We start from the raw sequence: 12,067 nt of genomic DNA on the forward strand, positions 1-12,067 counted from the left end.
AGGCTCACTGTTTTCAGTTATGCTGGCAGCACAGCTCTATGGAGGGCAACATCAGTCTGTCGGTCAGTTTACCACCTTGGTCTGGACTAAAATATCTGGAATGTCCTTCAATTTCATACAAACGTTGGTGTTTACCAGTTTGAATGTTTGCAATCTTTGGCTTTTACTGAAACATCTCAGCAGCAGTTGGATGGATTGTGATAAAATGTGGTTCAGACCTTCATGTTCCCCTCAGGATGAACTGTACTAACCTCCTCTGTCTTCCATCTAGCACCGTCATCATGTCAACATGTTAATGGGTCTTATGTGTCTGTGTTTATGACTAAATTCCTGCAGAACTGATGACATTCCCAACAGAATTTCCCCTCATGGATCAATAAAGTATTTCTGATTCTGATCAGCCTGAGCTGCACTCTGTGTTTACTCCTAATTATCTAATGTTAGCATGCTAACACGCTAAACTCAAATGTTGAACATGGTAAAATGTCTCTGAAGATCATCCAGGTCATAGTTATCCAAGCCGGGTTAAAATCAAGGGCAACTGGACTTGGTGGAAGAGACCTGAAGACGTTTCGCCTCTCATCCAAGAGACATCTTAAGTGCTATCCATCACCTTGGTGGTTAAATAGCTAGGACTCCCCGGCCGTTCAGTCAGAACTTAAGATGCCTCCTGGATGAGAAATGTCTTCAGGTATCTTCCAGCTGCCCTTGATTTTAACCCACATCTGCTGGCATGGCTGAAGACTCTTAGCATCGTCACCAAACAGAAGGATGGAAGGGAAAAGAAATAAAATCTCAAAAATGTTAGAGACATTTAAGATCAGGTTTTACCTTGAGCCAGTTATTTATTTATACATACTAAGGAAGATGTTACCTGTGTTCCAGCTGGCCCTGGTTTGTATCTGACATTCCTTTTCCACATAGTCGTCCTCCAGGTGTTGAACACTGAGGAGTAAACCGACAGCCCTTCAGTCATTACACAGGGCTGATGCAGCTTTTTATCTATTACAATGACTCACTCACAATACATTTGAGAATAAATATTTCCATATAAAGTGAAAGTTACACATGGCAACTAAAACCCCAAATACAGAAACATTATTCTTGACACCTGAATCTGAGGCTAAACATCCTGTGAGGATCTCTGAAGATGTTTACAGAGTAATAAAGACGACTTTCACTTACATGTTCTCATGACTGCTGTCCAGACCGGTGCAGACCCTGCTGGTCCGGCTCCATCCACACAGAGGATCTCTGGCCAGAACACACTGGCTGCAGGATCTGTAGATCGAGCACCTGGCCACAGGTACGGCGGTCACCCCCTCCGATGTCCCCACATACAGAACTCCCTACAGGACCAGAAAACACTGTGATGTGCTCTCTGTGATCTACACCTCAAATATTATCAAATATTCTTCAGCCACCTTAAAAGCTTTTACTCGGCCCAAACCAAGCTCTCCTGGTCCATCAAAGCAGCCTTCAGGTCCTCATTCAGCTCTCAACTTTTTACTCTCTTATTTTAAAAAGGCATGTGCTCTCTTCATCACAGGAGCACTGCTTCAGATTTTATTGTTTGTCTGTAAGTTGCTGAATGTGCTGGCGCCTCAGTCTCAAGCCTCCTACATGAATGCTCCCCCTCAAGGTCGCTAAGGTCCGCTGATCAGCTGTGGCTTGTCGTTCCTAAAGACAGGGACGGCCGTGCCTTCTCAGCAGTAACCCCTAAACTGCGGAATAAGCTACTTATAATTCTTGTCTAAAAACTCATTTCATTCCATGGCTTTTACTCCAGAGCTTTGGGCTCTTTGGTTTATCTTTTTAGGGTTTTGAATCACCCGTTGTTTGTTGTCTATAGGCGCTTTCACGATGCCTTATATTCCAGGATTATTACGCCACTATGACGGCTCGTTGCGCTGTATGAAAGACACAGAGCCGGAAAGGGGGGTCCGATTTGATCCGCCTCTGAGCCGGGAACGCTGCTACTAACAGAGGCAGAATGATGTCTGTGTGAAAAGCCACACCGGCTTGCCGGAACAGGAGTGACGTTTCAACTCTGTTGTGTTACAGTCCAACTCCGGAAATCCATCGACTCTGCACGAGCGAATGCGGCATACTGGTGGACATTATTTCCACATTTATTGCAGGATCTCGGTGTGAAATCAGCTGATTTGTGTGTTTTTTGTGCTATTATCTTTTTTTATTTATTCTTTGTGCAGCACTTTGGTAACATTGATTTTTAAAATGTGCAATATAAATAAATTCAATTGGATTGGAATTCTCCTGTAAACCAAAAATTGCTTGAAATCAGTCGTGTGAATTTCAGCATCGATCATAACGGCCTAATGCAGCTGGAGACACAGATTTAAAGGGATGATAGTTATACCTATAGTATGAACAATAATGTCTCTGACACTCTAAATCATCTCACAGCAGGAACTGTAATATAACCCTGAAGGTGTGAGGTTTACCTTGGACGGGGAGAGGATGATGTTTTTGACCAGCTGAGGTTGTCTGAAGACCTGAATCTCCTCGATGATGTGTGCACCCCGATTAAGCAAAACCACTTTGTGGAGGAATCCGGACTCTGGATGTCACACAGAGAGATGACGAACAATGTTTAATACAGACTCTAGACTTCATGCCTGCTATCTGGAGGTAAGAACTGTTTTCATTCCAAACATGATCATTAATTATATTAAATTAAATTTAAATTTAATTTAATTTATCTCACCTGTCAGAAGGAAAAGGACCGTATACTGTTTTCCATCGGCTGCCTGAGTCCTCATGGCAGCCACGCGACTGTATTGCTGCCCCGAAGAAACAACAAGTGGACCGACTCCGACCGGTTTTACACCGTTGTTGGTCAGGAAACTCCTCTTCACCTCTGCTAATTCACTATCTGAAGCGTTGTCCAGTCCACACTGTCAGGAGAGCAGAGAGGCACTCAGTAACAGCTGATGGCAGTGTTAAAACAATACTTTAAATAAAACAGGCCGAGTCATCACAAACGCATGGTCAAGAGCTGTTGGTGTCAGTTTGTAATAAACAGAAAAGAGGAGCTGGTCGGGGTGGACGGAGGGCCAGGAGGCCGGTGTTTGTTTCCCGTGTGGGACAAAAAGTCAACATTGATTGTTTTTATTTAAGTTGTGCAAGTTACACAAGTAATATTACTTAACTTATGTAAGTTAACTGACGTATGTCCATAACCATGAACTTTGCCTAAACCAAACCAAACTGCGTTGTTTTTATAATGTTAAGAAGTACTTTTATTTTGAAAGCCTAACCGGACGCTGCATATTTTTCTTGCTAAATCGAGCGCGGAGCCCTGGGCGTTAAAAAGCGACACCATGGGGTCTTGACCAAGCGTCTATATGCAGTTTTGGGAGTAACGCTCATCAGTAATGTATTGCTAATGTATTTGCTTTTTATTGCTGTAAAGCATTTTTTTTTTTTTTAATTGGTAATATTATACCCGTTAACCAAAATTAAGTGGTCATTTGTTTTTTTTGATAATTCACCAACACTGAGGAACATTTCAGCACCAGAAAAAAAAATCCATGAGTAAAAGAGTAAGAGAGACTGCTGTCAGTTCATCCTGACCGATCCTGTTGGAGTGTCGGCAGATTCAAATAATCAAGCACATCTATCTGTAAAATACGCCCATTAAATTGCAGTGGAAGTAACTCAAAAATAGTGTTAAGTATTACAATTCACAGACAGTGATATTGTAATATAACTAATTACTCTCACATGACTAGTATAACTAGTAATCTATAATGTATTACATTTTTGGTGTAACTTGCCCGACACTGTGACGAGTTGAATGTGTTGAACTGGGCCTAGAATCGAGCCCTGAGGGATGCCACAATGCTTTCTTCCATAACACCAGTTTTACACTTTTGTTAGTTTTGTTGGTCTTATGACTCATACAGTATATTACCAGAAGACCGGTGCACTATGGCTATCTGAGCTTATTCTACATGTGACTCTACGTTTTGTGTGAAAGTGACCGTCCCACCTGTCCCAGGTAGGAGTGTTTTCCCAGCTGTTGACTCCACTGATGGGTCCGCATGTCGAAGGTCCTGTAGCTCTCAGTGAACGCCTCCCTGACGTCCTGCAGTTTAAAGACGCACACGGCAGATTCTGGACCTGAGGACCTGAACAAGTCCAGAGACAATACTCATTTTATTTCTGAGAGGACAGAAGCTGGAGTGCAACATTTTTTTTCCAACACGGTTTACTGTGGATGAGTTTCACTTGTTTTCAGGTCAGGTGGAAACACTAATGTGATAAAAATGAGGGTTTATAGCAAACTGTTCCACAGATTTGGTGAAAAAGGTTAGCAGTATGCTTGGAGCCTTTTTAAAGAATCTGAGCAGCAATAAGGACTCTGCTGGGAGAAAGGATCCCCTAAAATAAACACACACGCTTATTTAATCTTACTTAAATCAACAATATCAAAGAAAAGCATATAATAAGGAGGCAGTTGAGGTGTTGGCAGGAGTGTATCAGTAGAGTGATGGTGAGATGTGGGTATACACCTGGACAGGTTTTGGACAAAAGGACAGAACGACCCAAACAGCATTGTAATCATTAGGTGGCAAGTCTGAGGCAGCCACTGAAGTAGTTCTAAATCCCTCCATGGTGTTTGGCTTGAATTCCTGCAGCCCTCAGTCAGGTTTACCATACCGAGGTTTGGCTGTTGTTATCTTACCACTGAGAGGTGAAGGCGGCGTAGAACAGAGTCTCTGAGGCGTCAGTGCCCTCTGGTGGCTGGAGGGTGAACACGTCCTGGAGAACATTGAACGGGAGCCGTTTGGGAGACTGACAGAGCAGAGGGGCTTTGGCAAAGGACGTCCACTTCTTCTGCAGAGTCCTCTGTCCACCAACATCATCCTGCAAAGCCAACAAAGAGCTATTATACTTTACATATCAGCACATTCTGCAGTCAGGGGCTCCTCTCTGTGTTTACTCTCACCTTGCAGACTTGGGCCACCCGGGCGATTCTCAAGTCATTCACAAAGCTGAACTCTTTCCCAACTTCACTAAAGAAGAAGTAGAGTTTCCTGTCTGACGAGTCCAACGACGAGCTGACAAACACTGGCTCTGAAATACAGGAAGTGATGACAGATGAGGAAACTGCGGGTGCAATATGATATGAAAGTAGGGAAAAGAGATCTGAGAGCAGATAGCTGAGTGACTGAGACTCAGATGTGATAGTACAATACTTTTTAAAGGACCACATCCTTTATGCTGAGTTTCTTCATTGAATACTTGACAGTCATCGATCAAGAAACTGAGGTTTGATAACAAGTCCTAAGTAACAATGTATGTAGCGAAGGGGGAGAGCAGTCACACCACCAAGATCCGAACCCGGGTCTACAGGGTACCAAACATACAACTTTGACTGCAAAGACCCTGGCACAATGACTAAAACACAGAAGTGGAGGCACCTCTACAAATTCAGATTTTTGAGATAAAGAGGAAATTAATCATCAGGGCCAGAAAATAGGAAGTCCAGTCTGTTGTGTTCTCACTGCAGCATGGTTTGTTTGAAAGTAAGTGAGGTACTGTGCTTCTGGAGGTTTTTATGGTTTAATGTCAGCATTTAAATTTCTGCTGGGCACTCAAAACAAACTGCTGAATCGTCCTCCACCTGAGCCTGCAGTCATGCTGGCAGGACTCACTTCTTCCAAAGGACAGAGCTCTGATTTGATTCAACGGGTCACAATATCAGTGTGGACCAGAAGAATTATAGACTTGTACCGCTGTTGCATTCCTGTAATTGTAAAGATTGGGTTTCCTGTTAAATATCAGTAAACATGTTGTGTCTCTTGTGGACTTGTTTTCTGTGTTAGACTAGATCAGGAACATTCCCTCACCCTAACCAAGTGCTGTCTGAACAGAACCACAGTCCAGTTTAATAATGCTGCAGATGCTACAGTTCTCCAATTTGTCAGATCCATTAATTAAAACGTTCCTTCAGATGTTATCTGGGGGGTATTACATTTTCACCATATTTGCTGTTTGCAAATTACTTCTATATGAAAGTAACCATTTCAAAGAGACAGGAAACACTGTCACACGTCTGTTAGGAGCTGAAAGGTCAGTCAGACTGAATTCTATGGCTTCACCTCAGCCATGATGTCATAAACCAAGACTCTGATGTGACTAATGCTAAGCTAAGCTTCTGTCTCTGTTGGAACTCCATGGACTCGACTTCAGCCTCAGGTTCAGGAGGAGTGGCTCCAACCAGAGGACCAAACTGGTAAGGCTCTGAACCTCCATGTAGAGGTCCAAAGACTTTGGTAAACCTACGAACCCAACATAGTTTCTATCATCAGATCTCCTGCTGATAATAGTGATCTGAAAACAGCTCTGGTGGAAGACTTTCAGTCCTGGTGTTGGACCACCAACCCTGGCAGTGTTCATGTCTCACTTTACTCTTCAGGCTGCAAACTAGCGTCCAGTTTCTGCAGCCGTCTCTCTCTTTCTGACGCCTTTACTATTTTGTCTTCCTCTTTTTCTCTTGTGTCTGAAACTCGCCAGACAGTTTGACCAGCAGCTTAAACACTAAGAAGCTGGACATTGCTTCATTTACTCTTAAATGATAATCAGTTCACCGATGAACACATTACTCTTGTTTCACTCACCATGCAGTAAGCTGATAGACGTGTCCAGGCTGACGTCTGGGCCGCCATCTTTGCTGAAGTGTCGAGAAATCTGTGGTTTCGCTCCTCTGAAGTCGGTTGTCGTGGTGGTGAACAGCTCGCTGTCTACACATAAACAGAAAAGCTGAGCTTGTGTTTGTGCTTTAAAGCACACGCATGTGCTACAGAACACAAGTATGATGAGGTCCAAGCACCCAGCGCAGTTTAGAGCTCACGCCTCCTGAGGAAAATGCAAGAACACATTTTCTTCAAGTTGCTTTTAAAGGCTTGGACCCCATTACACAAGTCTGTTTAGTTTGTGTTTGTTCAGTATTTTTGCCTTTAACAAACATCCACACTGACTCAGCAGGGACCGGACTGACCGACGGTGATGGCGGTGTTCCTCTGGAAGGGGTTGAACGGACAGCGGCCTTTAGCTCTGTCCTGTTTTACCATGGAGAAGCTTTCTGCGTCCTGAAGGAGACGAAGAAACACAGAGGCTGGACTCAAATGTTAATGATAGTCTGACGTCATGTCTGAACTGGAGGTTTTATTTCAACCCGGTTCTTACTTTCATAATTTTGTCCATCTGTAACAGAAACACCTTACTGAACACGTTAACAGCTACATATCGATGGACATACACCGGCTGTTAATCAGCTAGAATGACTCATCATACTTCCATTCAGTCAGTAATCTGGGGAGACTTACGATGTAGGCATCATGGGGGTTGTAGGCGTAGCTGCCGCAGGCGTAGAGATGGGTGGAGTTTATCGGCTGCAAAACACGCACGAAGTTCGGACAGTCGACCTGCAGACAAACAGACAAGTGAGATTATGTTTGTCTCTGTTCTGCACACTATAAAGCAACAACGTGTTGGAGGGCTGGGGGAAGGTGAACATAGATCAGAGGATGTGGTGATCTACAAATACACTCAGAAACACCTGAGCCAATCACAGTGACGTGAACATGGCACCACGAACCTATGGCCACAATAAATAATGCTTTATTTAGAATTTATTTTACTCTTGTTGTTACCAGCAGCTGGGTGATTTGGCACTGTTAAAGATATTTCTTAGGGGGCTTAATTGATGTAACAGGAAATGGTAAGACAGGTCATTTGCTGAACCCACAAGTGTTCACTGACCTTCCAGCTCTGGTTGTTTCTCTCATATAACTGTCCTTCTTGGGGAGACAACAGTTAGACAAAACTTTTTCAACAGGCACCACAAACTACCAAATTACGTCACCTACCTTTAATGTAGTGCATTGTTGTTTGAGTAATGGATTACATGTAACGGCGTTACGTAATCAGGATACAAAAAAAATGTAACTGGATGCCGTGACAGTACAGAAAAAATAGACGTAATCAGATTACAGGTACATTTAGTAAAATCTGGGATTACTTATAGGGATTACTTTAAGCAGAATGTTTCCATGAAACAGAAAACGCAGTGCTATTTGCCTCCATATATGTTTTTTATATACATGGTCTATGGTAAAAACCCAAAGCAAGAGAGGGACATGTTATAGACATTGATTGGCGTTTACAGTCGCCAGTAGCGGCCAATGTGTGTTTATGCCCCCACCCCATCATGCAGAGTCTGTGCGGACTGGTTCCAGGTCCCAGTGAGTGAACACGGCAGCTGGATCAGGACCGAGCACAGCCTCCGAGACCGACAGAGGCCAGTTTGGCCACTGGGGATACAGTACGAATATGGTTTTCTTTCCGGGTTTGGCTCTTGGCAACCCGGTGTTGAGTAAGCGAATAGGACCGCTGGCACGGCTAACCGACCAGTAACCAGCCACAGATACAGGCAGATAGGCTATGGTTAGCAGTTTAGTAAAAAGTAAAGCTATCACAGAAGCCCTGTGTAAATCATCTCAGTAAGTTACTGGATTCCCTGTTGGTCTCTGAGGCTGTGTTCGGTCCTGTTCATGCTGTGTTTACTGGGAGACTGCTCAGTAAGGTTTCGTTGCCCGCTCGCCCGGCTACGGTTTCCAATCTGGAACCGCACCCCTCCATCCCTCCCTGCTGGGTCCGCCCCTGTCCTGAAAACCTCCAGGTCTTGAGTAAAGGTGTAAACACCTTCATACACACTATGGTAAACACTAAAACTTCCCTGGTGCTCCAAGCAGTACGGGCAGAGTGAGCTAATTTGACCAGCAGCTGCACAGCTCACTGAGCTAATAACAGCATCTAGTTAGCTTTGTTAACTAACTTCAGCAACAAGTAAAGGTGCCTGTCCTTCAAGAAACTGTGAATCACAGAGTTGAGGCAGAGAAGCCAGGGGACAAGAAAAATAAAAAAATATATATTTTCTCCATATTTCTAATATTTATCCCTCAAATATGATCCAGTTTCACCAGAATCAGTGAAGAAAGTTGTGTTTTTGTACAGTAATCAGTGGGGCCAGGCCCCAGAAACACTATGCTTCAGCAGCTTCATATTGTTTTCATTGGATGCTAAATTAATACAAGTGCCGAGTGAGTAATCAAAATTGTAAAATGGTTTTCCAAATGACAAACTTAAATATCATCAAGAATACCTACAAAACAATGTTTTTGTCATAGATGGGCGAGATACTGCCATAGTGGTGACATATAAAATATCATATAAAAACATTTAAACATGGATTTTGGGAACAGGAGATTTAGTTATTCTGTTGTTTCTCTAAAGATACACTGAGCAGAAAACACATCATTGATACTCTCTTTATCACAGAGGTGACTAACGCTAAGCTAGCATTGTACCCTGACATCTCCAGTCCTCTAAACTAAAAATAATGATCCTGGAAACAGCTCTGTGACGCTGTGAGTGAACTCTCAGTCCTGGAGTTGGACCACCAACTCTGGCAGTGTTTCTATCTCGCTTTACTCTTCAGACTGCAAACTATCATTCAGTTTCTGCAGCTCTCTTTCTGACGTCTTTATTTTCCCTTCCTCTTTTTGTGTCTGTTACTCACCACAACTCTTTGTTCTTGTTCTGTTTATTTCTGTTTACATGGTCTGACAAGCAGCCCCTTTCTGAACCCAACAGAAAGCCATTTTGAATGTTTCAGGAAATCTTTTGTCATTTATAGGCTTGGTAACAAACGACTTCAAATTTGGGCAGTACAGTCTCAAGGCCTGTGTGATGCTAAACTGTGAATTATTTTGAATTAGTATTTACCAAATGTCATGTCCGTGTCATGGCGTTGAATTTTGACTACTGGCAACACAAAGTTATATGTTCAATACTTTGGCATACTTCTCCAAGCAAGCTGATCCAATTTGGCTCAAAACTGTCTCAGAAAAGCCATGATAAAGCTTAGCTAACATTTCACTGAGAAGAAAAACATACCCACCAGGCAAGAGGTGAAAATCATTTCATTAATCAATAAGGATGGAGGTGTGCTCATAATTACCTCTGCGTTCTTCCCTTTAAGTTGACACTCATTTATTTCACTCTCAGATGGACTCCACTCCACCTGGACCAGAGACAGACTGCTGATTAATCCAAATCTTTACTAATGCATAACTCAGGCCATAAATCTGTAAATCAAAGCATCATGGGAGTTGGGGGAGCTCACCTTCTTCTTCAGGTGGATGACGTCACTCTGACTGACGTCCAATGAGAAGATGGCGTCCTGGGCCCCTACGTACAGGGTGGATCCATCGTCGCTTAGCAACAGCGTGGTTGTGTTGTGGACATCGGGGAGGCTGAAGAGGACCAGAGGTCGATCTGCAGAGTCTGGACACGAACACAGCAGAGAGGAGTGAGAGAGGAGCTAAAGATTTAAGGCAGACCACTTCACAGCACAAAGGCCCAGACCTGAACCCAGACCAGTCTGGCTAGTTTCTTTTTATGTTTGAATGTTAAATTTAAACTGTAGTCTGTAAGTAATTACATCAACAGTTCATCTTGGTGTTCAGTTTCAGAGACAGAGAGTTGAGGTCAGCTGAAAAAAGCTCAGGCAAATCCAGTCATTTATTTGGTTAATGTCCTTGCAGAGAGAATGTTTGGTGCTGTAGTCGCTGGTAAATGTGGGTGTCGTCTGCACAACGGTTGATTTTTATTGTTTTGATTTATGTGTCCTAATGGAAGCATGGAAATGTTAAATAGTAGAGGATCAAGGAGTGAGCCTCGGGGAACTCCACGCATAATAATAATCTTTATTTGTAGAGCACTTTTCAAAAACAAGTTACAAAGTGCTTTAACAAGTGTAAAGACAATAATACCCAAGAGACAATAATACAAAAACAATACAAGATAAAAGCATGAAAACATTGAAAAGACTAAAATACAGATAAATATAAAATTTGTAAAATACAATAAAATAAAAGGGATAAAATAAAGTCAAATAAGATCGGGAAAGGCTCTCCTATAAAAGTATGTTTTAAGAAGGGACTTAAAAGAGTTCACTGACTCAGCCGACCTGATTTCCTCGGGCAGGCTGTTCCAGAGCCTCGGGGCCCTGACAGCAAACGCTCTGTCCCCTTTAGTTTTCAGTCGAGACTCTGGAACAGACAACAGACCTCTACCCGAGGATCTCAAGGTACGTGCTGGTGCGTATGGACTAAAAGGTCAGAAATATAACAAGGCGAGAGGCCATGAAGAGCTTTAAAAGTGACCAATAAAATTTTAAAGTCAATTCTAAAACATACTGGAAGCCAGTGTAGTTAAGCTAAAATAGGAGTATTGTGGTCATATTTCTTTGTTCTGGTTAAAAGCCTGGCAGCTGAGTTCTGGACAGTCTGGAGTCGATCAATAGATTTTTGGGTTAAACAGGTGAAAAGGCTGTTGCAATAATCCAGGCGTGATGAGATGAAGGCGTGTAAAATGGTCTCGTTGTCCTTAAAAGTTAACATAGATCGAATTTTTGCTATATTTCTAAGTTGATAAAAACATGATTGAACAAGCTTTGTGGTGTGCTGCTCGAAATTTAAATTACTATCAAACCAAACACCAAGGTTCTTTGCCACAGGCTTAATATGATTTACTAGGGAACCAGCAGATGGCAGTATTTGATTTGCCATCTGCTGGGACCCGATGACCAGGAATTCTGTTTTGTCTGAGTTCAGCTGGAGGAAATTATTTGACATCCATTTTTTAACTTCACAAAGGCAGTTGTTAAGTGAACTCAGCATTCCAGGGTCTGTGGATCTGACGGGCAAGTATATTTGTGTGTCATCAGCATAAATATGAAAAGAAATGCCATGTTTATGGATAATATGTCCAAGGGGAAGCAGATACAAGGAAAACAAAATGGGTCCTAAGACCGACCCCTGAGGCACACCATATTTAACTGGACAGAACGAGGAGACATAGTTGTTTACAGACACGCAAAACTTCCTATTTGACAGGTAGGATGAAAACCATTCTAGGGCAGTACCAGAGATCCCCACCCAGTGCCTCAGTCTGTCTAACATGATGTTGT

At 42.8% G+C, this 12,067-nt stretch overlaps 1 protein-coding gene across 1 annotated transcript in view; it reads right to left on the reverse strand.

The window, feature by feature from the left end:
* The window catches only part of LOC123968639 (semaphorin-4A-like), a 17,133-nt gene that overhangs the window by 1,550 nt on the left and 3,516 nt on the right, over positions 1–12,067 (reverse strand). Inside the window, exons 4-15 of the mRNA XM_046045504.1 lie at positions 10,220–10,380; positions 10,055–10,117; positions 7,359–7,457; positions 7,031–7,121; positions 6,651–6,773; positions 4,976–5,103; positions 4,712–4,893; positions 4,016–4,154; positions 2,729–2,918; positions 2,466–2,581; positions 1,186–1,349; positions 875–945 (exon numbers count right to left, since the gene is read on the reverse strand). Of these exons, the coding sequence (XP_045901460.1) occupies positions 875–945; positions 1,186–1,349; positions 2,466–2,581; positions 2,729–2,918; positions 4,016–4,154; positions 4,712–4,893; positions 4,976–5,103; positions 6,651–6,773; positions 7,031–7,121; positions 7,359–7,457; positions 10,055–10,117; positions 10,220–10,380 (1,527 nt within the window). The remainder of the gene's footprint in view (positions 1–874; positions 946–1,185; positions 1,350–2,465; positions 2,582–2,728; positions 2,919–4,015; positions 4,155–4,711; positions 4,894–4,975; positions 5,104–6,650; positions 6,774–7,030; positions 7,122–7,358; positions 7,458–10,054; positions 10,118–10,219; positions 10,381–12,067) is intronic.

This window comes from Micropterus dolomieu, linkage group LG03, assembly GCF_021292245.1.
Source record: "Micropterus dolomieu isolate WLL.071019.BEF.003 ecotype Adirondacks linkage group LG03, ASM2129224v1, whole genome shotgun sequence".
NCBI lineage: Eukaryota > Metazoa > Chordata > Actinopteri > Centrarchiformes > Centrarchidae > Micropterus > Micropterus dolomieu.